The 25,875-nt window shown below is 58.2% G+C and overlaps 1 protein-coding gene across 1 annotated transcript in view; it reads left to right on the plus strand.

Annotated features, from left to right (window-relative positions):
* ZNF423 (zinc finger protein 423) overlaps window positions 1-25,875 on the plus strand; it is a 207,433-nt gene that overhangs the window by 160,786 nt on the left and 20,772 nt on the right. The window contains exons 4-5 of the mRNA XM_069456477.1: window positions 18,167-18,298; window positions 19,766-19,881. Coding sequence (XP_069312578.1) covers window positions 18,167-18,298; window positions 19,766-19,881 — 248 coding nt within the window. The remainder of the gene's footprint in view (window positions 1-18,166; window positions 18,299-19,765; window positions 19,882-25,875) is intronic.

A 25,875-nucleotide genomic window follows, 5' to 3' on the forward strand; every position in this document is an offset into this window, starting at 1 on the left:
GTTCTCTGAGAGGCTTTGTCACCAGTGCACGTTTTCGGGTTTCATTTTCTTCCTTCCATTCCTGACTCCTGCCTTGATATTCTCAGAGAACTCTCTGAGCTTCGCGCTCCTCTCGTTAGCGTGGTAGTCGTTAATGTCCTCTTTTGGTACGTGGGAAGATTACACATCCTGGCTCCTTTGTGTCGGGTGGCGCCTTGTGGCTAATTCTGGCCAGAGAGCTGTGAGTGGAAGTGGCTGTGTCACTTCCCGGCTGCAGCATTTAACCACCAGGGTGGGACTTTCCAGAGTTCTCTCTTTCCCTGGGACACGGCACCGCCCCACGGCACCGACTGTCACCGTCAGAGGTGACGGCTGCTCCACCCGCTGGGTGCCTGAGCCATTTCTAGGCTGCTCCACCCGCTGGGTGCCTGAGCCATTTCTACGAGCAGAGCCCCCCGCAGTGGACTTGAAGGGCAAGTGAGAAATAGACCTTTGTGGTTTGCAGCCCTTGCGATTTGGGGCTGTTACCGCACGTACTTAGCCCGTCCTTACTCATACAGGTCTGTCGGTTCCCCCAAACTTCGTGATTCTCTGCAGGGTGCTGGGAGTCCGGAGAAGATGGCTGATTCTTTTTTTTTTTCCTGGAAAGAATATCAAGTAGATAAAAGTTTTTCCCACTACTGGCTCTGAGGAAACTGAGACTCAGAGAAGTTAGGTGACTTTTCCAGGGTCACACAGCTCACAGGCACCAGGCATTCTTGCCTCCCTGTTAACAAATGTTACGCTCTTCCCTCCCGCTTGCTTTGCCTTTGAAGAATGAATTCTCTCTAACAGGCGTCACGACCTCAATTACCTTTGGGGGTTGAGCGGATCAGGGTGGGACTGCAGAGCGCAGGACGGCAGGGGCTGGGAGGGCGCACGGGGAATGTTCTAAAAGCATTCAGGTCCGGCCCGTCAGCTCCGGCATTTAGCTCCTAATGACAGCTCCCTTCCAGGGAAGCATTTCTTCAGCTGCCACGTGTGCTCGCTCCGAGCGTCTCTTTCTGATGTCCTGCCCTTGAGTTTGAATCTTGAACTTCATAATGGAAGTCTCACGTGCTTTTCCCTTTATATCCTCCGACTATCTGATAAAGCCCTTTACGGCTAGGACGGGGACCGGCCATTAACCTCCCAGTTCTCTGTCCCCAAGTGACCTCTCGAGTTGCCGAAGCCCAACTCCTCGGTTCACAGACGAGGGCTCGAGCTCAGAGAGGGGAGCGGCTCACCCATGGACCCCCCACGGAGGAGTGTCTTAATGACAGAGTCCCTGTTTGGGAGTGGAGACAGTCACAGTGTCAGTGGAGGCTGGGGGCTGACATAGAGCAGAGAACGGCCGGTAGGGAAGGAAAATGTGTTCTCAAAAATGATAATTTTTGTTGTTTTTTTTTTTTTTTCAGTCAAAAGACATTTATTGTGGGTTTACTATGTGCCAAGTACTGGGCAAAGTGCTTGATTGTTAAAAAAATCTTAGCAAAAAGACATCATGCATTTGTGGGTGTGAAAATTCGAAACTTCTTGCAGACAGAGTTTGGCTCTCACTCCGACTGTGTTCCTAACACCTGGCCCTGTGCTTCGCATGTAACAGAAATTAGGTATTGAGTTTAATCACCGCTGTCCTTATGTTGCCAATGGCAATTATTAGCAATAGTAAGGAAGTTAGTGTCGCGCTGGGGTTCAGAGCACAGTTCTGTGGTTGAAGGGCCTGGTCCCCGTCGCTCACTGTGAAGTGAGGACAAGACTGTGACCTCCCAGTAGAGATTCTGTGAGGTCATCCCGGATGAAGAGTGTTCAGCATAACGCCTGGCGCACAGTCAGCGCTTAGCTAGCGAAGGGCAGTCCAGGAGAGCCGATCAGCATTGACTCAGCGGGGCCGGTCGTGGCCAGTGTGTGCGCAGCGCGTCTTGAGATGCGGAACCGTAGCTCCGCACGGGCAAATCCATTCTGCCCACTCCCCGTGTGCCGTGGAAAAGAATTCTGCACCCAAAACTGCAAAATCGCCATTTAAAGCAACTTTGGAGAATCATTTCAGCATGAGCTGCTGCTCCAGCCTGTGGCTGCTTTTCTCTCCGGGGCTCGAGTCACCTGCTCTGGCGTGTGGATGGCAGGGCTGGGCATGACACCCACGAGGACATGGGCCTGCGCTACCCTTGTGTGGTCGGCCTGGCCTCCCCTCTTCTTGGCCGTCCCCGCCATCCTGCTCAGCAGCAGCCGGCAGGGGAAAGAGCACTGGACAGTTAGGCCCGGGGTCCACCTCCTCCATCACGTGGTACCTTTCGTGGCCTGGCATTTACAAGCTTAGCGTTCCAGTCTGTGGAATGGGACTAGGAGTGCTGTGTCCAGCGTGCTCACAGGGCTGTGGGGGAGACACAGGGGTCAGAGTGCCTTTGGCAGAGGCCACGTGGCAGGACCGTCTCCGGCAGGGTTCGAGTTGTGTTTCAGTCCTGGCTCAGCCACGCAGGGTGGGCCCTTCTCCCAGCGTCTGTTTCTTCATCTGTGGATTGGGAGTCATACTAGCACCGGCTCCATGGTATTGCTGTGACGAGCAGGTGACTAATGCCTCGTAAACTGGCTTAGCTTCAATGCTGCTCACACTGGCAGCGTGAAGTCAGGGGCCGTGTTGTCCTGTCCCCCTGCGCATTGCCAGCAGCCAGCGCTGCCCTCTGTGCCTAGGTGCGCAGTCAGCGCCTGCAGCGTGGAGGACGTCACCTCCTGCAGTCACCTCTTGGATGTCTGACTCTCCCTGAGACGGCGGGCACTGCTGCGTGTCGGCGCGGCCCAGTGAGCGTTCGTGCGCCGGACCAAGCCCTCCAGAGCCTTTGCCCCCAGAGCACCCTGCCCCGGGACACCCTCTCTGCCTCCACATCTCAGCATGTTCTTCCAAGGCCACCTCCTCCAGGAAGCCAATCACCCGGTCACCCACTCATTCAGTCATTAGGCATCTGCTGAGCACCCACTGTGTGCCAGACACGTGCTAAAGGGCCCTCGCCTCTCCTAGGGGGCACTCCTCCCTCGGTGCTGTCTCGACCCCCATCCCAAATATTTTGTCCACCCCCCCTAAGAAGACAGTCCCTTCCTCCCTGGTGTTACGCTTGTGTACATAGCTGATCTCTCTCCCTAGGTAGACAAGAGGGTTTTATAACGTTTTTTGAGGTGTAGCATACACCCAGAGAGGCGCACACCATGCAAGTGCACAGAAACGGAGCCTGTGCAGACGCAGAGGCACAGGCTGGTGGCCCTCGGGTTGCCCCCAGGTCCCCTTCCTGCCATGGCCTCCCTCAAAGGCAGGCACTGTCCTCACCTCCGCACGCATCCTGCCGTTTTGGTGCTGGAGGTGATTTAAAGGCGGACACGTGTCTGACTGATCCCTCTGTCCCCGGACTGCCTAGCAGAGTCGCTGGCGGTCGCTGAGTAACGGGGTGGAGGGGGAGTGGACGGGGGGCGCACGGAACGGTGCTGCAGGGAGAGACTGAGGACGGCGCCCACACGACGGCCGGCCTGGGTGCGTCCTCGCAGCCCCTCTGATCAGAGCCCCCCGGTCCTCACGCAGCTCAGTGGGGTGGGATCCTTCTGTTTCTACGGATCAGAACTGAGATCCAGGGAGGTCAGCCGCTCGCCCAAGGTCAGCCAGCCTGTGAGTGGCGGTCATTGTGACCTGGGTCAGATGACTCCGGCTTGAGTCAGGAGCTGGCACTGTGTGCCTCACTTCCTGCTGCTTCACAGCCCTGGGCAGTCCCTCCTCCGCTGGGCCAGCTGGACACAGGCTCAGCGGGCGACAGAGCTGAGCTGTCCTTGGCGTGTGAGCTGATGGCTCCACGCCGCCCCCGCCCACCCGCCAGGCGTCCCGTTCCTCCCAGGCTGCACCAGGCCTTCTGTGTGCCTCTCCAAAGGACAGGGCATATTTCTTCCCAACCCTCTTAAGACCCAGCCCGCACTGGAGGGCTTCATCATTATGCAAATTAGCTGGATTGGATCCGCTCCCGCAGAGGACTCCGGGGGCGGCAGAAGGACGGAGCTGCCTCTGGAGCTCGGAATGGGGCCTCAGATTAGGCCAGGGGACGGGTGGGGGTGGGCTTGGGGGTTGGGCATGGAGATGGGGCTGGTGCCAGTGATTTGCCACCCCTGGGGAGGCTGCCGGGAGGGCGCTGGGGACAGGTGCCGGGGAGAGCTGGCCCGGGCTCACTGAGGCCGGGCGCCCAGCTGAAGACGGGACGGAAGAAAGACGTTCTTTTTGGATTTACTCTTTGTGTATTGGGCCCTTTTATGATTCATCAGTAAGTAAATATCAGCTGAGGGGGTGATTTGTTTCTAACAAGCTTATAAAATACTGGCGTCATTTGCGGGCTTATTGGAGTGCTGACTATAAACACTCCCCCATGCCCACTCCTCTATGTCAAATTAGCATTCAAAATACAAATATTGGATCTTTGGACCACTTTCTGCCGTGTCTTCAGAAGCTGGTGGAATGGGAAGGGCAGCGGTGGGACCCCAGCCTCAAACAAGGGCCGTGTAGGACTCCCTGGAAGACTTGAGGGTCGCAGGGAGGACCCCTCGCCGGGCCCTCCGCAGGGCGGGACCACTGGCCCTCGAGCTCAGCTGCTCCTCTTGCCTTTCTTGTTGCCAAGTTTCCTCGGACTGGCTCTTGCCTGCCCCCAGAGCCTGTCATCTTCAATCTCTTGGAGGACACAGGTTGGCTCTGGGCAGGCTGTGTCTGGCCTGCTGGGCCTGTGGAGCTGCCCCTCCCCTGGGGGGCCGGGCCCAGCCTGCACCCAGCCAGCGGCAGTGGTTGCGGAGAACGTCTGGACTGGTCTTGGGGGCTGTCAAGTGCCAGCCGCCTCCTGCGGGTCCTAAGCCGTCCTGGCCTCTCTCGCCCACTCAGAACCTCCCCTCCTGTCTCCCCGCACCTCCTGGCCGCTGGCCTGTGGCCGTGAGTCGTTTCAGGCGCATTCCCCTCGCGCCCCCGGGCACGGCCTGCAGCAGGACCCCCCCACCCTCATCTGTCCACTGGGAGGTGTGGGGACGGATGGTGACTCGCGCCTTTGCACAGCACCGTCGTGGCCAGGCGTGAAGACTGGGCTTTGCCGAGAGCCCAGCAGGTGCGCGCCAAGCTCTACAAAAGCGTCACACCACCCGGCCCTGTGCGTCAGGCACAGATACACGCCCATGTCACAGATGGGACGGCTGGGGCACACCATGGCAGAGCTCAGCCTTGAAAGGTGGCCTGCCCATCCCACTTGACAGGTGGCGGAACCAAGTCAAGGTGAGGGGGGATGGTTTGTCCCGTGGAGGCTGAGACCCAGCAGGGGCAGAAGGCGGGTCTGCCCACGCCCTCGTCCGGCGGGCGCTGCCTGAGCGGGGCGTGGCACTGCTGCCCGGACTCCGATCCCAAAGCCACAAGGCGGGGGCTGAGGGGCCGCGGAGCTGAGCGCTTGAGCAGATTTCTGACGACAGCTTGCTGCGGGCAGGAGGGGTCAGCCCACGGAAAGTCGGGGTGTTTTCTGTCGCCGTCTGTGCAGAAGGCCACTTGGACCCCGTTTTCATGCTGGATTCTGCTCCCACCAACACATACACCGCCCACCGCGGAGCATACGGGGTTTCTGCTTTCTCAAGCGCCCTCTGCCCTCCTGCCTGGCCTATTAAAGCGGCTCCTGCGTCCTGGTGCCGGGGTCTGTGCCATGCCAGGGGGACTGAGGGCACTGGCAGCCCCCCCCCAAACATCCACAGCATCTCCCTAGCGCTCTGCTGCCCCCAACCCAGCATTCTAAAGGGCCTGGTTTGGGGTATCTTCATGGTTTCTGGGGGGCTGTGTTGTCACATAGTATATCCGGCCTCCCAGACTCCTTGGGTGTGACAGACAGTGTCTCACTGGCCTCTGTTGCCTGCCACCCCCCCCACCCCCGTGCCTTGCGCAGTGCCTGCCCCAGACTCAGTAATAGTCACATAGTGGCAATAGCAACGCGTGCTGCTAACCCTCCCGCAGTCCCACGAGGCAGGTACCACGATAGCCCCCATTTTATATAGTGGGAACAGGGGCCCAGGGGGTGGGGCCACTCATCCGGACCCACAGCTAGTGCGGGGTGGAGGGGATTTGAACCTGCGCTGTCCAGTGCCGAGGCCGCGCTCTGCCCCACGTGCCGTGCCTGCCACCAGAAAGCAGTGGCTGAGTGCAGCGGGTGAGCAGACGAGGGCCTTGTCCAGGCCTGAGAGTGGCGGCTGGCTGGGGCAGGGGGGCTCCCAGGGAGACTGCGTCCTGCCCCGTCACCAGCCACAGAGCAGGCTTTGCTCCTGCGCGTAGAGAGAGGCGTCCGTGGGCCCAGAGCTGTGTGTCTGGGCTCCTGCGTCTGGAACGGCATTGAGCCCTGGAACCCTAGGCCTGAGCGCTGCAGGACCGATGTCCAGAGACATGGGAGGCACTGACGAGCAGAAATCTATTAATCTCCCCAAACTGATAGTATCTGCCGTGCACCCCACGTCTGTCTGGCCTTGTTAGAAATACTAGAGAAATGAACGAACTGCTTTTCGTCCTCAGAGAATTTATTAGCCAGGATTGTTTTGGTTGCAGGTAACAGAGTCAGTCAAGTTAGCTTAAGCAGAGAAACGAATTTTTTGAAGATGCCTTTTAATTTCATGTAACTATAGACAGCTTGGGTGCAGTAGGGCTCTGTCTTGGAAAATTGTGGCGGGGGCGGAGTGGGCAGAGACGAGGCATTGGGAACTGCTTGAATAAGGGCAGAGTTGGGAATGAGCAGAGCCCTGTGAGTGAGGAAGCCCCTGGGCAGGAGGGGGTGGGTGTGGCCGAAAGTAGGGGTATCGGTGAGGTGGGGCCTGAGCCATCTGGAGCAGAGTCCAGCTCTACCTGGGGAGACAGGGAGCCACTGCAGGTTCTTGAGCAGGAGAGGGAGGTGATGGCCGTGGAGCCTGGGGAGGATTATGCAGTCGGTGTGTGCTGGGCGTGCGGAGTGGGAGAGACTGGCGCAGGCCTGGTGAGGGGGGCTGGGGTGGACAGCACAGGGTGAATTGCCAGGTGTTGCATGCGCTTTTTTATGAAGGTGTCTATGAAGATGTCTTTTCTAAGAAGGAAAACGGCAAGACGCCAGCCGGAGCGTTTTCCTGCCACGGTGCGTGGGCCAGGCGCGCTCGCATCTCATCACGGCTAATGGCAGCTGTTCCGCTCGCTGAGCCAGCCTGGAGAGTCGAAGGCTGCGCAGGGGCGGCCTCCACCCCCACTGCTCTGCCTCCCAGCAGTGAGCCCGCCTCCCCCTGCCCAGCCTGCCGTCCCCTGCCTCTCTGGGCTGTGGCTGTCAGAAGCTGCCGGTTAGCACTGCCTTCTTGGGTCGGGTGGTTGCGGATGGGACCGGCCCAGACCTCGGGCTGCCGGGGGCCTGCCTGGCGGGTGCAGGCACAGCCGGTGGCAGACAGGAGGGCGGCTGTGGGCTGAAGCACGCTGGCCTCCGGGACCTGGGCTCTGGGGTCCACGCTGCTCGGAGGTGGCAGAACCCCCATCAGGTCTCTGCATACTGGGCCCAAACCATCCTAGGTAACAGTCTGGGAGCTGAATACGTCAGCAATTTAATGTTAAGTGTGAACTTGGGACATCCCACGCCTTGTTTGGTCTCAATTTCGTGTCCTTTGGAGGAAGAAAAAAGGCAGGAGCTGTGTGCTTGCCCTCAGGAGGGCGACATTTTGATGAGGGTGGAGAGTCCAGCGGACAAGAGTTCGCCCTAAGAAAATACCTTGGAGGGCCCTATAAGCCGTGCTGTCTCGAGTGGCTTTTCCACGGAACTGAGGAAAGAACCGCTCCCCCTTGGCATCATGTGACTACTTGAAAGCGGTGTCAGTGATTTGAATGTATTCATGTATTCATGTTGCGTTTGAATTTCCAATTTTTCCTTCAGTTTTCACTTTACTTGGGTCACAGCAAAGACCTGGTTCTTTGAGCTGTGGGCTGCAGAAGCAGCGTTGAGAAACCACACAGGCCACTTGGTTAAGCGTGAGCAATCCAAGGACTCACTTCCTTGACCAGCCACAGGGCTCAGCCGGCGTAAAAGGCAGCTCCGTGGCAGTGTGGCCCGCGGGCTTCCGGGCTAGCTAGGAGCCCAAGGTGATATCGATCCGCCTCATGACCCGTGGGTCCAAAATTACAGTGTTTGGGTTACATCCTCAGAGAATCTCCATTACTCTGGAATGTTCTGTGTTCTCCATACTCTTATCTGCCCTGGGCAAAGTGACCATGTAATTATCAGGGTAGAGGTTTATGCTGAAGGTCAGAGAAGTTCACATGTAAGCACTTTCCCATGCAGGGCAATTGCAAGCAAGTTTAGCAAGCAAAAGGGCTGAGGCATTCCTCACAATATTCGAAACATGCATACCACAGTTCAGTAAATACTTACTAAGCACTTGCTGTGTGCCTAACACTGTTGGAGGTTCCAGGCTTACGGTGCTGAACGAGACAGGGAGAGCCTCTGCTCTCGCCTTGCCTACATTCTAACACTGCGCTGTGAAGCAGAACTTTCTACACGGATGGGAATGTTCTGCCCCGTCCGAACTGGTAGCCCTTAGCCACATTGCCTGTTGCAACCGAGGAACTGAATTTTTAAATTTATTAATTTTAAATTTAAATAGCCACAGGTGGCCAGGAACTGCTATATTGGACAGTGTGGATCTGGCAAATGCGTACTTTTTAAAACTTTTTGATAGAAGTCCATCGTTATCTGCTAGCCTTGTTGTTTATTTTTTCAGCCGAGGGGTGGAGACGCCTGGTGTCCAGTTAACATGGCGAAAGGGGACTTCAAAGAAGTGGGGGATTGCAGTTTCCCAGCTGAACACCGCGTCTTGTTTAAGTGTCAGCAATTGCAAGGGCAGTCCTGTGTTTACCTGCGTGGGGACGTTTTGGGAAATATTGCTTTCTATGTGTGCACGTTATGAGTGTGTGCACGTGGGTAACTGTTTGGCGTATTGCTGTTGCTTGTTTTAAATAATCTTGGTAGGGACAAAAAAAAAATGATGCTGGTAGTAGAGAAAACCCTTGTAGTAGGAGCCGGGTAATTCACGTGTCCCAGGCAGGGTCGGTGACAGTAAGGGTTTTGCAGCCTGCCCGTCACGTTAATTGTATATTATTAGAGACCATTAATCTGAGGATTATTAACATGATGGATTTTTAGGCAGTGCCTTGTTGTGGAGAACTTTAATCTGATGATCAGTGATACACATCAGTAGGAGTTTGGTGTGTTAAGAAAGAACGAGCTCCTGGGTCTGACTCAGTGGATCTCTGGGGGATGGGTGTTTAGCAGGCGGAAGGGGGTGTGTGTGAGGAGGGCCATGGAATGTCTTCGTTAGCAGGCTACTTCGAGCCCCAGAAGTCTCAAGTTCTAGAAGTTTGCAGGCAAAAAGTTCTAAATTTCTCTCCTTAGAGTTCTCAGGGAAGGCTCGCTCTGTGCTCCTGTATGTGGTTTATTTGATCACTGACTCGTTTGTTCTCTCTCTTTCCATTAAGTAGTTTCTGCCTGTCTCTTGGTGATGTGTACAGGGCCTGGCCTGTGACTTTCCTTTGCCAGAGACAGCCAGGTACCACTCCTGTAGGCTACACTGCTCAGACAGCTGGGAGGTCGATGTCTCTGCCAGCGTCCCGAGACATCGGAGAGAGGGGCCCTGAGAGCTGGTGTGTGCTCTCGTGGGCCATCCAGGGCTGCTGGCAGCTCGGGGCTGGGGTCCCTGGCAGTGTGAGGTCGGCTGCCTCCGTCAGCCATCCAGGCAGGGCCAGCCTCTTTCTGAGGTTTGTGGGCACTGAGGCCTTTTGAGCTAGGGAGCTCCCTGCCGGGGCCCAGGCATGGGGAAGGGCAGGCCAAGGCCTGTCGGGGGCACATGAACACTTGTCTCAGCCCCAGCTTTGACCCCCATGAGGGTCTCACTGAGTTTAAGCGAGAGGAGCAAGAAGATCTGTAGAGAAGTGTGGAACTTTGGTCATAGAAGCATCAGAAGGGAAACAAAGTAAATCCACGTGGTGCTGTCTAGGGGCTCCTTAAACATGGACTCGGGGCTGCAAAGCACATGCGCCATTGGCCACATGTCCTGGGACAGGAGCAGGTCCCACTGCCTCAGTGGCACCCACAGAGGGCTCGTGCAGGCCGTGTTATCAGGCCTGGGCGTGGAGTTCCGGGTAGAATCACCCAGAAATAACTGCAGCAGGGACGGTGGTGGGACTGTGATCTCTGGTCGGCTCTCACTGGCCCTTCACAGCGGCCCTGGGAGGTAGACGGCTTTCTCCCCGTTTCACAGGCAGGAAACCGAGGCTCGGAGGGCACTGCTGGCCCAGCGTCACCCGTGGGTGTGGTGGGCAGGGTTACCCTCCCAGCTGCTGGTTCCCAGCCACGTTTCTCCCCCATCCTGCAGGGTCTAATCCTGACGGAACAAGGGCGCGTGGGGGCAGTCAGTCGCGCTGTCCTGTTTGCCGTGATGGGAAATCTCAAGGGAAGTTTGCCCGGAATCATTCTCAAGCTTAACTGACCCCTAGCTAAGATCCATCTGACATGGCTCTTGGGAGCAGTCGCTCAATGGAACCATCTGGAGTCTTCTGATTTGAGTTTCAGAGGAGGAGAGAGTGAGTGAAGAACTTGTGACTTAGGATAGCGGCGTCCCGGAGACAGGCTGGGGCCAGATGGCCGATCCTGCCGCGGAAGCCCTGGGGTGAGTGCTGGGGTGGCCGGCCAGCCCTCCCGCGCCTGCGGCCACTCTCCCTGCTCAGCCCTCCTTCCCCTCCCGCAGGTGTGGAGAGTGAGGCCTGTCCGCCTGGCATCTCTGTCCCCCTCTGGGCTGGGGACGGCCTCCGGGCAGCGCGGGACGTGTCAGAGGCTGGAGCAGCGCCTGGCGGCCCAGTGATCAAGCCGAGCTGACGCACACACCTGATAGTGGCATGGGGGGAGCTCAGGGGCCGCCGCTCGGTGGGCTTGGGCGGCAGGCAGGAGTGGTGAGCCGAGGCCGTGGGGCAGGGTAGCCCTTCCCAGCCACGCGCACTGGCCCACGCGGGGAACGGACCACGTTCTGCTGGGATGGGGAGTCCGGGCTCCCCGTCTCTCCCGCCGTCTGGTAGCTCCGTTTCTCGCGGTGCCGGCGGCGTTGTGGACGGGTATGTTGGCGGGTACCTGGGTAAATAAGTATAAATAGTTTTCTTTCTGATATGTGACCGGATTATTTTCCAGTTGATTTCAAGCCTTGGCCCCAAGTGGCCCACAGATCAAAAAAAGATAAGGGTCAGTTACAAGGTTGAGCTCATTCTCCGTTGCCATGGCAACTGACCTCAGGCAACCCTCGGAGGACTACACCCAGCTCCCCAGGTGATATTTTTACTGTCCACGCCATCAATCCCAAGCCTTTCAAAACTCACACTGCCTAATTGTCAGGGCTCTGTTTTGAAGAGACTCCGGGTCCCCCGCGGGGCCTGGTTCAGGCTGCCAGAGCTCATTTATAAGCCTTTCTGAAACTCGGGGGACCGTGAGCTGGGTCCCTCCTGGCCAGAAAGGCCTGGGAAGGTGTCCCCCGGGGAGGAGGAAGGGCACAGCCCATCTTCCAGGATTAATTAGGAAGCCCTGAGCCGGCACCGGGGCAGTGTCAGAGGGGCGGGCCTTTGGGCCGCGGCTGAGCGGTCTTGAGCGATGAGGATGCGGGGACAGCCTGGGGCAGTGTTGGCCACCCCCCAGAGTCCCCAGCAGCCCCCCCAAGGCACCCACATCATTTTCAACCCAGTAGTAATAATCAGAAATTATTTTTCATTGCTGAAGACGATTTCTCCATCTTCAGTGAAGTGTGGCCAAAAAGCGATTTGAGAAAACTTTCTGCCTTTTTCCATATCCTCCACGTACAGTCTTGGTCAAAACCCAGCGTCCTGATGGCAGGACTCCAACAGACCGGTGTCCCCAAGCCCTTTCGTGGAGATCGGGGGTTCTCAAACTGCAGCGGGTGCCCCAGACACTGGGCACCTTCCAAATGCAGCTTCTGCGGCTGCAGGTCTGGGCGGGGCCTGCGACTGTGCGTTGCCGCCAGCCCCCAGGGGCTGCCGGGGCTGCTGGGGCCGGGGCCTGGGGGTCCTACGGTCAGACCCTGTCCCCCTCACCTGTCCCAGTTCTTGCCTGGCTTTGGACGGGGGACCCTCCCTCAGACCCCACCTCCTCCTCTGACCCTTGTGCACTCCCAGCCTAAATGTCACGCCTTCCTCCCCCTGAGCCTGACGTGGCTGATTCCTCGTGGTGTTTGACGGATCAGTAGATGAACAGCCCGATGTGACGCCAGATTGTGTTACCTGCCGTCTTCCCTTCTGCCCCAGGGTCTTTGTTCCTCACAGGGAACAAAGGATCGAGTCCCACGGCCCATGTGTCTGCCGCCCGTTCTGCGCAGTTCGTGGTTATCTGTCGGGATGGCGTCAGAGGGGTCCTCTCCCGGGGTCACCCTTCACACACCACCCTCCTGCCTCCTCGCGTGGCGGGACGAGTGCCAGGGCCCTGTGTCCTTTGCATCCTTGTCCGCTCGTGCGTGTGTCTGAGCCCCAGCACCCCAGGACTGACCTGACGTCCGGGGTGGCCGAGGGTGCAGCCCCTGGAGCTGCGGAACGTGCGTCTGTGAAGCCCGTTACTGGAGCGGGGACAGGGCAGCCTGCGCCCTGCCCTGCGCTGCCTCTGCTTGCAGAAGGGCTGTGACAGGGGCAGTGCCGCAGCCTGGCTGTCCCACACTGCAGACGGGCGCTGGCCCCGGCCAGGGAGCCGCCAGGCGCAAGCGTGGGGACGTGGAGGGGGCTGTTTGGCGTCCGCCTCACTTGCGCGTGTTGCACGATCAGGGAGCGGAAGGTGGCTTGCTGGGTCCCAGGTCTTAAGTCCTGTGACTTCTTCTAGGATTTTCTGAAGCTAGAGGGGGCTGCTGGGGGCGAACAGCACGCCCCACCCTGCTCTGCCACCCCCTGCTGGGGGTCCTGCCTCTCCAAGCCCGCGGTCTTGGAGCAGGTCACCGCTGTGTGGCGGTCCAGAGGGCCGCAGTGGGGAGAGGACGGGTGTTATGAGCCATAGGCCCTGTGAGATTAGGGGTGGCCACTGTGCGTAGTGACAGCGTTTCCCAGCACCCCAGCCCAGGCTCCAGGCTTGTACCAAGTGCTCCACGTCAGTCGCCCGTTTCCCAGTTACTGAGCACCCGCCTGGTGCCAGGCCCTGTGGCAGGTGCTGGTGACAGGGCAGTGGGCAAAGCGCGTGCGGTGCTGACATCATTCCCTGTGTGTGTGTGTGTGTGTGTGTGTGTGTGAGACAGGGAGGGACAGTTTGTTAAATCAACAGTCAACTCTGTCCTGGTCCAGGTGGCAGTGAGCATCCTCCAGGACATCGAAGGCGGGTGAGGTTCTGGAAAGGACCGGCGCGCCATTTCAGCCAGGTGTCCGGCGAGGTGTCTCTGAGGAGACAGCCTTGGGCAGGCCCCGGGTGACAGGGGGGAAGGAGGATGAGAGTGCGGGGCGAGGGTGTTTCCGGGAGGGCAGTGTCCCGTGGCAGGAGAGGCCCGCTTGGCTGCCTCACAGAAACCCTGTGCTTATTCTTCCCATTCTCTGGCAAAAGAAGCTGAAGCTCAGAGAAGTTAAGCAACTTACCCAAGTGCACACAGCGTGCGAGTGATGGAACTGGTGCTCAAACCCTAGTGTTCCTGGTTCTAGCTTTTGTTCCTGTGTGGCTGCCTCCAGATGGAGGTGGCTAGCTGTGCCCCTTGTCAACTCCAGGCGGCAGTCACCGGTCCTCTCCTAGACAGGAGTGTGCATTAATGATGCTACTCTTGGGTCAGCTTCCCCAAGGGGGGTCCCTGCCAGGAGCGGGGCCAGGCAAGGCCCGTCAGTGTGGCTGGAGCCGGGCACACTCAGCGCACGAGGGCCCAAGAACAATGCCCTGTCCACTCCCCTCCGCAGCCTGCTGCTCTTCCCTCCCAGGCAGCAAATTATGGCCTCCGAATGTGTGCCCGGGCCTGCCTTTGACATCAGTGGGGCCCACCTGAGCCTCACCTTCAGGATTCTGATAATCAGCTCTCTCTCCTCCTGGCTTCCCCCAAGACCCGTATGGAAATAAGTATGTGTCTGCCAGGGATCAAATGCTTTCGGAGACAAAAGTCGGTACTGAGGACATTACAGCAGCTATCATCTCGGCACGATGCTCTTCCACAAAGCCCCGTGCTCCTCTTTTGGGCTGACACAGTTTCAGCCTGAAAGGTTCCAGCAGGCTGACTTGGTTTTAAGCAAAAGCACATCCCATTATTTTTTTGAGAAATGAAGTGTAAAATTAACACTTATTATTCTTGAGCAGAGGAGAAAAAACAGAGAGAGAGGGACTCTGGGATTTTCGTGCTCTGTGGGTTGTTTAGCAGTTTGGGTTTTTATTTTTATTTTTATTATTTTTTAAATCATAATAAATCAATAGATTTCCCCGTGCTGGTCTCGACTTACGGGGGAACAGGAGGCAAGATCTGAATTTCAGCAGGTGAAATCTGCATTTCACTTTACAAATGAGCAGGGCTGCATAATTCACTTGAGTTGTGTGGGTCTCTCTTATAGATGCCTGTCATGTGCTATAAGAAAAAAAAAAAAGGAATAGAAAGGAGGGAAAGCGATCGAGTGTCTTAACTCACAAAATCCTCCAGCCCCCACGCGGGCGGAGGGGCCTGCGGGCTCCCAGACAGCTCTGTCATTCTGCTCCGAGGTGTCGGCTGAGCACTGCGCGATCTTATATAATTCAGGAAAGTGATTCTCGGAGGGTACCGCTTTCTGGGGACCCTGTGTCTTGGGACAGACGGAGACGTTGGCAGTGCCAGGTGGAGGAGGGGGATGGTGGTGAAGTCTGTATCGGTAGCCATGGACTTGCTTGTCTTGGGTCACAGGCACGCTGAGGAGTGTTTGTCACACTAACTAGGGCAGCCCCTCCCGGCCCTCCCCGCCTGCCCGGCCCTCCCCCATCTTCCTGGATGGTGTCGTAGGCAGAGGGGAACGTAATGGACACCCAAGGGAGTACCTCGAACCCCTCCAGGGGGGGGAGAAGACCTCGTCTTCAGAAAGATTTGCAAATCAAAAGGTCTTGCCTTGAGTGGGAGAGATTCCAGCTCTGCGGGACCCTCAGGCATTATGCTCCCACACCCCTCACTTTTACTTTTGGCTTGTTTTATTTCTCCTCCTCCCTTTCCCCAGGTTTGACTCTTTTAAACACGTGGGGGAGAGAGAGTAAAGGGTCCCAGAACACGCAGTGGTCTGCGGGGCTCCTGATCTAGTTGGCCCGGAACCTCGCTCTGACCCTGGCGTGGGGCTGCGCTCTGCTTAACCGGGAGCCGTTTGCCTGACCGGGTGCGTATTTGTGAACACGGGCGCTGGGTGTGGCTGCGCCTGTGCGTGACAGGGGACCGGCTGATGAATTGCTCGGCACTCGGAGAACGGACAGTGACTGTCAGACGTGATGTCTCTGATTTGTAAGTTGCAGGAGGCGTCTTTGTCCTCTCGGTGTCTGTGTGTCAGACCCGCCCGTCCCCATTCACAGCCAAGCGGTTAGAGGGCCCGGCCCGGCCGAGAGCGATGAATCTGCCTTTGCCATCTCGGCCCCGAGCGCCCTGGCTGGGCAGGGGAGAGGGCCTGGCCTGGGGAATCTGTCCCCCACGGGAACCTCCGAGCCCCTCCTGCAGGTGGGTCCGGGCGGGGCCTGATGCTCTGGGGGCCACAGGAGAGGACGACGTCATCTGTGCCCATAGCCTAATTGCCAGCTCAGAAAGATGTGGTTAAATGAGTCCAGGGTCACTGTGCCCAGCGAGGGGACAGTCTTTGTGGGGGGGGTGGGGTGCGGGGGAGGAGGCTGCCTGGAGGTGACGTACAGGGTGGGGGTTACACACATGTAGGGAAGCTTTTGTGTCCTGCTCAGAGCACCTCCCCCATTTGGTTGTGCTACCCCACAAGTGGTTTAAGTCTCGGAACCCATTTCTTCTTTCTAGAAACGCAGTTTTCCCAGCAAGCTGGGTTGTTTCTGAGGTTCAAGTATGTTACAAACTATTACAGAAGCATGTACAATTGTCATTTTCACACACCCCCTGCCTCATTAGCGTCCAAGAGGTGTCCCCATTCTAACAGGAGGCCCCATAGAGAGGTGGCGTCTCATCCATCCATTCATTCATTCACTCTCTCCCTCAACTCAGACTCTGTGTGAGGCGCTGGGAGGCATTGTTTGTGCAGGGGGCAGGGGATGTGTTGGGGGGTCTTTTGAGGCAGCCCCCACCCCGGAGGCCATCTCTAATTACGACGAGAGTCTCCCCGAGGGAAGCGGAGGACGTGCGTGGGGCCTGCGGGGCAAGCGTGCTGAGCCTGCCCTGTGTCCCAAAACTTGTCAATGAATTCCTTTTCCGCCAGTATAAATGGAAGATCTGTTTGAATCTCTGTCGGGTGCATGTGGCCTAGTTGCCGGGGCTCCAGGGGCACGACAAACACCCGGCAGATCCCAGCCAGTGGGCTATGTGGGGCAGGCCCACCTGTGCGCGCACGTGTGTGCGTGTGCCTCTGCGGTGGCGTGCCCGGGGGCGTGGGGGGTGGCTGGGCCGGGGGGAATGCCTGCTGTGTCTGCCAGCCCCTGCCAGGGCCTGGGGACCCAGGGACTCGCCAGGAGCCTCAGCCCATCTGTGTCGTGTCTTGCCACCGGCAGAGCCCCTGCTGCCTAGTGCTCGCCTGTGAGGGCAGATCGGAGCACCTGGCACCTTTGGTGAGGCTGGCTCCCAGGGGAGCCCAGGGGGAGCTGGCGTCCTTGGCTGTCCCAGATAATACCCTCACCGGTACCGACGTGCCTGGCAGTAAACACTTATTGAGCACTTGCTGTGTGCCAGGATCTGTTCAAAACCCCTTTACCTGGGGTTAAACTCATTTAATTCTCACATCAACCATAAGAGGAAGGCTGTTACTGAGTGTTTCAGAAAGAGGAAACTGAGGCACAGAGAGGTTACGTAACTTGCCCAAGATCATCCCGAGCTGGATTCCAGCCCTGGGTGTGGTGATGCACCACCCCCCACAGCCGACCACTTGTCTAGTGGGCAGGCTGTCCTCGCCTCACTAAGCAGGGACCGATGCCAGGGCATGCCACGCAGAGGAGGAGAAGCCGGGATTTGAACTCGGCTCTGCTGGATCTGGGCAAGGGCGCCAGACTCCGGCTCTGAGCCCCGATGCTGGCGTGGCACTGGACTTGGCCACGCTCTGTGCCCTGGTGTCGCGTCAGGTGAAGGTTTGGGGCCGCAGTAGCTCCCAGGTGGGGAGATGGAGCTGTGTTCTGGTTTGGAAGCGGGACGGGGAGTTTGCCCGTTGTCTGGGGTCCCCTGGGTAGGCCATCTGTTTCAAAGGGAAAAGGGAACATTTTGGTTTTTTGCAATATCTTGCAGTGCCTGCCCATCACTCTTAGGGCAAAGTCCCAAAGTCCTGCAGCGGCTGACAAGGCCCTTCTCAGCGTGCATCCCTGTGGCCCCCCTGACCTCACCCGTGCCCCCCAGCCCTCTGAGCTTCAGGCACACTGTCCCCTGCTGCGCTTCAAGCCGGCCCTGCACAGCACAGACCCCCTCATGTCGTCACCGTTGTCCCTGTCCTAGAGTGCTCCTCTCCACGCTCACATCACCTCCTGACACCGTATTATGTGCTGATAATTTTTATTTATTATCTGTCCACCTCACCACCAGAATGGGACCAAGACATTATTATTTGTTTAGTTCCCCAAAGAACCCCAGCTCATAGCAAAGTTCCTAGCACATAGTACATGCTCAATAAATATTTGATTGGATTTGTAAAAATCCTGATCAGACTCTGTCCCTGTCAGGGCCCCTCTGCATGGTGATGTGGGCTGGGGACTCAAGCCCTTGAACATGGCCTGCACACCTTGGCGCTCCACCGGCAGGAGAAATCACAGCAAAGGACACCTTCGAGAGCCAGATATTTGGAGTGGCCCCTGGGTTCTGTGAGCCCCTGGGGTCTGTGAGCCCCTGGGGGTTGGGGGGTTGGGCCGTCTGGAGCCGGGATGAGTCTTGGAGTCCGAGGCCTCCTCACTAGCTCTGGTGCGGGGATTGGAGAGGGCCCGGTGGGCTCCTGCCCGGAGAACGTGGTGCAGGGTCACTGACGGGTCGCGGGTTCTCCTTGCAGAGGAAGGCATCAACCATGAGTGTAAGCTGTGCAACCAGATGTTCGACTCCCCGGCCAAGCTCCTCTGCCACCTCATCGAGCACAGCTTCGAGGGCATGGGCGGAACCTTCAAATGCCCCGTGTGCTTCACAGGTAAGGTTCCCAGCGTGCGCCTGCGGGAGACAGGGGAGGGAAGCCAGGCCCGGCCCCTGACTGCTGGACCCCAGCATGTGCTCCTTCCTCTTTGCTTTGCGGGCCTGGGTGGACCAGGACTCCACGAGGGAAGCCCCAGGGGATCGACAGGCCCATTGCTCTCTGGCCTCTCCTCCTAGGCAGGCCGGGTGGCACCCTCTCCTTGCTGTGGCACACGGCCGCTAAAGTCCCTTGTCCAAGCCGGCCTCGGCCCTTCCGCTGCAGGTCCCCTTCCTGGCTCCCGTGTTTGTCTCCCTGAGCTACACGCTCCATCCTGCACCATCAGGGCCCCCGCTCCGCACACTCCTGGTCTCCCTCGCCCCTGGGCTGCCCAGCTCCCGTCCGTGCTCCAGGCTAGGGGTCGAGGGCAGCTCTGCCGGCCAAGTCCCCAGCCCCCAGACTGGCTGCCAGCCCAGGCGCACGGCTGTCCCAGCCTGAGGCGAGTCTCAGGGGCTCTGCCGGCCCCTCCTGCCGCCCAGATGGCGGCCGGTGCGCGGGGAGCCTGGCCTTCCCTGCCTCCCCCGACATCTGCTGTCTGCCACGGCGGGAAGCCCACCCTGGGGAGGGCGCCTGGCGGGAGGATGTTTCTGAAGTGCTCACCTCCCAGTCACGCAGCTGCTCAGGGCCTGGGCCACCTCGGGACTCCCAACACCAGGAAGCTGGGGCTGGGCCTTATCTGTAACGGGTCCTGGGAGGGGCTCCGCCAGGGGGGAGTCCCCTGAGCACGCACAGCTCTGGGGTTCCCTAGAGCCCTGGCACACTCCTTCCCTCACCTCAGGAGCCCTGGCCCTCCGTTGCCGTCACAGTCCGTGGGCTGGCGCTGAGGGGCCAGCGGCTGGGCTGCCCATCCAGGACACGGGGCCTGGCGGGGGCTGAGCATGCTGACAACAGTCTCAACAGCAGCAACGGGAATTCATGGTGGTGGAGCCACTTCTTGCACCAGACGCCCTGCTAGGCTTTTGAATTCAGGTCTCTGCCACCCGGCTCTGCCACCTGCTAGCAGTGGAACCTTGGACATGCCATTTAACATTTAACATTGCCTCAGTTTCCTTTTCTGTAAAATGGAGATAACAACAGTGCCTGCCTTACAGGCGTGGGAGGCATTCAAGGAGCTCTCGTCCGGAAGGGGTCTGGCTGGCGAGGAGGAGGACACACATTGGTCCCCCTCTGTGGCAGGCTGTCTTTTCAGCACCGTACGGGTACTAACCCATTTGAGCCTCCCAGCCACCCGGTGAGGTACATACTGACCTCCATTCCTTGAATGAGGAAATGAAGCCCAGAGAGCTTAAGTGACTTGCCCAAGTTTGCACAGCCACTGAGTGCCCATGCCCAGTGGTCCCTACTTGTGGGTGTTGTGGGGGCGGCGGCCACAGGAGCTGGTGTCCTGGGCTTGGCCTTTGATGGCCCCGTCTGTGTGTCTGTGTCCAGTCTTTGTCCAGGCCAACAAGTTGCAGCAGCACATCTTTGCCGTGCATGGGCAGGAGGACAAGATCTACGACTGCTCGCAGTGCCCACAGAAGTTCTTCTTCCAGACAGAGCTGCAGGTGAGTGAGCGCTCATGTCCACTGCACACACGCCACCTCGTGTCCCTCGGGCTTCCCCGTTGGCACCGAGGGTCTCGGGGTTAAGCCAAGATGGTGGGGTATTGTCCTTGTGGGCCAGGAGCCAGTGGCTGCCCTCCTGCCTGGCAGACATGGAGTGTCACCCCCTGGCCTCGTCCAGCCCAGAGAGCTGGGCTGGAGCAGGCTGAGCCTGGAGCAGGAGTCAGGCTTCCAGTTGGGGTGTTGCCATGGTGATTCCCTTCCCCTCTTGGGGATTCCATATCTCCAACTGTGTTGTGTGATATGTAAGCTTTGCTTCTGTGGCTAGTGGCCCAGGTGGCCTGGACGGCTGGGTCCCGGGGCTATGTGGGGCCAGGAGCTGGGTCTGGGGCCTGGGAGCCTCCATCTCTGCCCAGGAAAGCCAGAAAAGAGAACAGTGGATGCCTGACTGGCCCCAACTCAGAGGAATGGGCACTCGCCATAGGTCCCGAGGCGATGTGGCCATTGGGTGGGGCACAGTGGCCTCAACCAGCTTCCTCAGATCCTCATGCTGGGTCTTCAGGAGCTGAGAGGACCCTTGGGAAGGGAAGCTGCCATGGTGGTCCTCCCTGGGCACCTGTAGCCAGGTCCCTTGGCATCCCCTGGGGCCCCTTCCTTCTCGCCTGTGACTGGTTTTCTGAGCACCAAGAGCTGTGCCCAGGTGAGGCTGCTTTCTCTTCCGCTGATTTTTCCAAGAAATTCTTATAACCCTGGAGAGGTCACATGCCCACTGGGAATACCACACAGGCCCTGTACCTGGACAGTAGCATCACACACACAAAAGGAAGGTCCATGCACACAATTCCTGTTACACATCACACGTGCACACACGCATTTACAAAGAGTGACATCACACACACACACACACACACACGAATTCCACACATGTGCAGCACAACACTGCACCCCCCAGAGGAGGACCACTCTAACATCCACAGAAATACGACACATGTACACATGGGTAGACACAGCAAAGTGCCACGTACCGAGGACACCACCTTGTTCGTAAGGATACAGGTTAGGTTATTGTTTTAGAACAAAAATGTATGTGTCACTCGTGACATGTCCAGGCAGGTGGTGGGGAGAGGACTGTGTTCGTGATGTTCACTCAGTGATCAGCCCGCGGAGGGCCCGTGTCCCTCAGGGGTTCCGTGGTCACGGGGGCAGGAGAAGAGGGGGCGGCGACTTGGGAATGACGCCCGTCGCCTTCTCTCGCGTTGTGTGGACCAGAGCAGGTTGGCCGTGCCCGGCTTCCGAGGGGGTGAGGAGGGAGCACCACCCCTGCCTGGAGAGAGAGGAGCTGGCACCTGGCAGTCGCCCTCAGGGCTCGCGCTCACCACTGCGGCCACCAGGGCCTCCCAGCGGCACCCCCACCCGTGTAAGTGCTGTGCCTGTACACAGCATCGTCCCACCCGCCCAGGTGACAAGGCTGGGGCCACTCACCCCGGGCAGGGTCATCAGGTCACTTGGATGGCAGCAGTGGCCACCCCCTCCCCCCAGGGTTGGAGGGGCACAGCTGTGGCCTGCTACAGGACAGGTCCCCTTCTCACCGTGCCGCAGCCCTCCCGCACTGCCAGGCCTGGGCTGTCCTGTCTGCACGGCTGGTGGTGGCTGCTGCCCAGAGCAAGTGACAGCAGGCCCCTGGAGGACGAGGGGGGAGCACCATCCCATGGTCAGGTCCTGTCCCATGGGCTGGCCCCGTGCCAGGGCCGGGCAGGCTGAGCTCAGACCCAGCCTTGAAGGACATTGTCACGATGTGGGACAGAGTCACGGACCCAGGCCCGGAGAGGGGTTTCTACTTACAAAGGGCCAGCGTGGGGATACGGACACCCGCCCAGCCCTGCTGTCTCCCCGTTGACCCACAGGCTGAGCTGGTGCCTCTGTGCGGGGCTACGTGAGGGCAGCTGGGCATTGGTGCCAGCACCTGAGCCACCGCCACCCAGGAAGCTCCTGCCCACGTGCTGGCCAGGTGCCCTTTCTGCCAAGTGCAGTCTGCGCGGCCACCTTACCCCACCTGCCTCACCTGCATGGCCCAGCTACCAAAATAGGCCCCGGGTCCCCTGACAGATGAGGCTTTTTATAGCCCAACAGGACAGGCCTCTTGCAGACCCATCAGCCCATATAAATCGTGATTTACTTAAACTCTGGGCTTGCTCAGCCCTTGCCGGGCCTCCTACCTTGTCCCGGATGCCGAGAGGTCTCCCCTCTGCTGGCTGTAGGATTGCTCCAGGAGAAGTTTCCCCCGAGCTCCATCGGCACCCGCGTGCCCTAGGGCTGCCTCGTGAATGCAGAGGGGGAGGGAAGCCACAGCTTTCAAACTGGACGTCGCTTCCGTTCCACCAACCTCGTGCTGTGCCCACACCTGACCCCAGAATGGTTCGTGTGAGCTGGTGCTTTCCTGGGTCACCCTGTTAACCTTTAATACTCAAATACTGAGATCCTCAAATACCGAGAAACCCACTAAATTATGCCTTAACGAGTCACTATTTTCTGCAATTAGTGATTTTAATTATAGACCATTTAAATGTGGAAGTATTGTTGCAACGCCAAATCTATGCAAATAATGGCTTTCGTTAAGTAACTTGAATAACAATTTTCTGGCTTGTGAAAGGAGGGTTTCCAGGCGATGACGTTCTCACTGTGGCTTTGCTGAAGCTGGGGCGGGGAGGTCCCGGTCGGGTGGAAAAGGCGAGTGTGATGTTCCGCTGGGCTGACCTGGGGCTTTGGGTGGGGCAGCTGGAGGTGAGGCCGGCCGCAGTTCTGCCCTTGCTGGGCCTTGACGGGCCCTCGTGCCCATATGGCATTTGGGGTCACGTAGGGAGCCCCAGGGAAGCTAGTGTTTGCAGGCACAAGGGACTGAGAGGCCTTGAGAAGATTCGAGGCTTAGGCTTGAGCTCACTATAGGACCAGGATAGAAGTATTGGAGGTAGAACTGGGTACCGGCGGGCTTGCTCTGCGGCAGCAGCGGCGTGCCTGCTTCCAGAGGGGATGTTTTCTTAGGGTGCATTAACAGCAGCACGGTGGCCAGAATGAGGGAGGGGCAAGTCCTCTTTGATTCTGAGGTTAATTCGAAAGGCTCTGTACAAACTGGTGGACATTCAACAGTGATTAGAGGACATGAGAGGGAACACTTTGCTGTTCATTTGTTTAAAGCGTGTGCACGGAGGCCTATGATGTGCCAGGCACTGGCTCCACGACCGGAGAAGACAGTGGCGAGCAAGACAGAGAATCAGCCATGGGGCTGCATCCTAGAGGGGTTGATAGACCCTTTCCAATGAGGGTCAATGACATGAAGAAAATAAAACCAGGTAATGGGCTAGAGCATGCTGGGGGCATGGGGTTAAACACTCCTTGGTGAGTGTGGTCAGGGAGGGCCTCTCTGAGGAGGTGGCATGTGAGCTCCGCCCTGGATGGGATGGTGCAAGGGTAGAATGTGTGGACGAGAGCCATGAGTGCAAAGGCCCTGTGGCCAGTGGGAGCTAGATGAATTGCTAAGATGACAGGAGGCAGAGCGCAGCTGAAGCGCAATGGGCAGGGGCAGAGGCAGATGGAGCCCAGATCATGGCAAGATTTGTAGGACAGTGAAGGACTTTGGATTTTTATCCCCATTGTGATGGGAAACCAAGCAGGGGACAGGTGTACCTGATTTACATCCTGAATGAAAACGTAAGAGGTTTGCTTTTGAAAGACACTGTTAAGATAATGAAAAGTCACAGACTGGTAGAAAATGCTTGCAAATCACATATCCAATAAAGGCCTTTTATCCAGAATATATTAAATATAAAGAACTCTTGAAACTCAATAAGGAGGCGGGGAAGCAAAAAACTTTGTCAGACATGTCACCAAAGAAGACGCACATCATTAGCGGCCAGGGAGGGCGATGAACCCGGCACTGGGCCCTGGCGAGGAGGGGGCACTTGGAACTCCCCTCGCGGCCGGCGGAGGTGCAGACGTGTGGCCACGTGACAGAGCAGTTTGTCGGTTTCTCATGCGGTTAAACACGCACTGACCACGTGACCCAGCAATCCCACTCCTGGGTGCTGGCCTAAGAGAAAGCAGAACTTTGTCACAACGGACCTCTCTGGGAATGACAATAGCAGCTTTATTTGTAAAGGCCCCAAACTGGAAGCCCCCTAAGTGTCCCTTCCTGGTGCAGGGGTAAGAGGCGTGGTGATGTGGCACATTCGTGTGGTGGGCCGCTGCCCAGCCGTGAGAGCAACCGTGCCCACACGCATCGACGTGATGGCTCGCAAATGCCAGACTCGGGCTCCACACCATGTGGTTCTGTTGACATGACATTCCAGAGAAGGGTAAAAATACATCAGAACAGGAAACAGACTAGTGGTTGCCGGGGCCGCAGGTGCTGGGGGAGAAATAGGGGAGACTAAAGAAGGCTTGTCTAAACACCCCCCACATCACCCCATCCCCTGAAGACTTAGGCAGTGCTAGTCTGTGGGGACCCACCCTGACCTTGGGGTCCAGGAGCTTCCAGGGGCCCGTCCTGAGTCTCTTTGACCGGGAGGAGGTTTGGATGGTTGCAGGAGAAATGTAGCCACGCTCGCCTTCAAGTGTTCAAGCCCTGGCAGGTGGAGGGGTTCTCGGCATGCTTCATGTGGCCCCAAGACTGCGTAGTGGGCAGAAACCCAGGACATGGACTTTGGTCTTTGATAATCACAGCTCGGGCATCACCCTCTGGAGTTAGCTCGAAGAAGAAGGGGAATCAAATTGTAGGGACATAGGGGTGGCTTTGGGATGCCAAGAGCAGGAAGTGATACTGGGTTTTTGGTGGCCCTATTTCCCTGTCTTCTCAGACTGCCTCGTCCCTGCCTTCTGCTCCTTCTGGCTTGTACTGTGCTCTCTCCGCAGCCGACTGTCCGGGCTCCTCTGTGCGAGGAGGAAGGTGGGGAAAGCCACCACAGCGCCCAGCAATTTTGCTGAGACAGACCCCTTAGGCATCTCCACAGAGGGGATTTAGTACAGGGATTCGGTAGCCAGAAGGAGCAGCCAGGAAACCCAGAGTTAGTCCAGGTAGGAGCCAGGTCTCAGGCAGCAGGTTCTAGATCCCTGGCGAGGGATTCTGACGGGGGAGTGTGGGCTGCCGTCCCCCGCTCCAGTGAGCTATGGCCGGGACCACACAATACAAACCAGCAGGTGGCGGACACTGCTCAGGGAGGGGGAGCATGGGCTAGGTAGACCCCACGTATGTCCAGTCCAGCGGAAGACTGTCTAGACACGGAAGGTGGTGAGGTCCCTGTTGGCGGAAGTGTGCAAACAACACGCTTGTCTGAAAGGCTGCGGAGGGCGCAGCAGGGAGCACAGTCTTTGTGAGGGTGGCTCCGTGTTTGAAGCCTTGTTCTGTCCTGCACCAGCTGTGGGCCTCAGTTTCTGTACCTGTAAAGTCGGGGTGTGACTGGCGCCTATCTCACAGTTATGTTGCAAAAGGCCCTGGCACAGTGGCTGGCACCTAGGAGGAGCCCACAGTAGATGCCACCTGTTATTGTGAGCATTTACTGTTTAGGCAATTCGAGGATCACATGGCTTTTTAGGGTGCCCTCCACTAGGAATTTGCTCTGCTTTCGTGATTTCTGGCGTGAGTTTGAACAAAGTGAGACCCTGAGTCCTTCTCTCGGCGGCACCCAGCCAAGCCCCAAGGATGTGGGCCTGGGAGACCCCACACGGGGCATGGGAGGAGCCAGAGTCCAGAGCAGTGAGACAGGGTGGAAGGGACATGGGCTGGGGGCCTGCACGTCTGTGAGTGCCTTTGGCCCGGGGCCTTTTCTCCAGCCCCTGCTGTCCTCAGCTGTGCCCGGGCTCAGTGGAGGGCGGCGTGCAGATCCGACTGGGGGTGGGAGACAGCCCGGCAGTGTCAGGGCCACTGGCCTTGCGTTTCTCGCCTCAGGCCTCAGCAGATGAAGGCCTGGGGGCCCTGTCGGCCCCTTGCCAGGGGTAAGCCACCCT

Source organism: Eulemur rufifrons, chromosome 23, assembly GCF_041146395.1.
Source record: "Eulemur rufifrons isolate Redbay chromosome 23, OSU_ERuf_1, whole genome shotgun sequence".
NCBI lineage: Eukaryota > Metazoa > Chordata > Mammalia > Primates > Lemuridae > Eulemur > Eulemur rufifrons.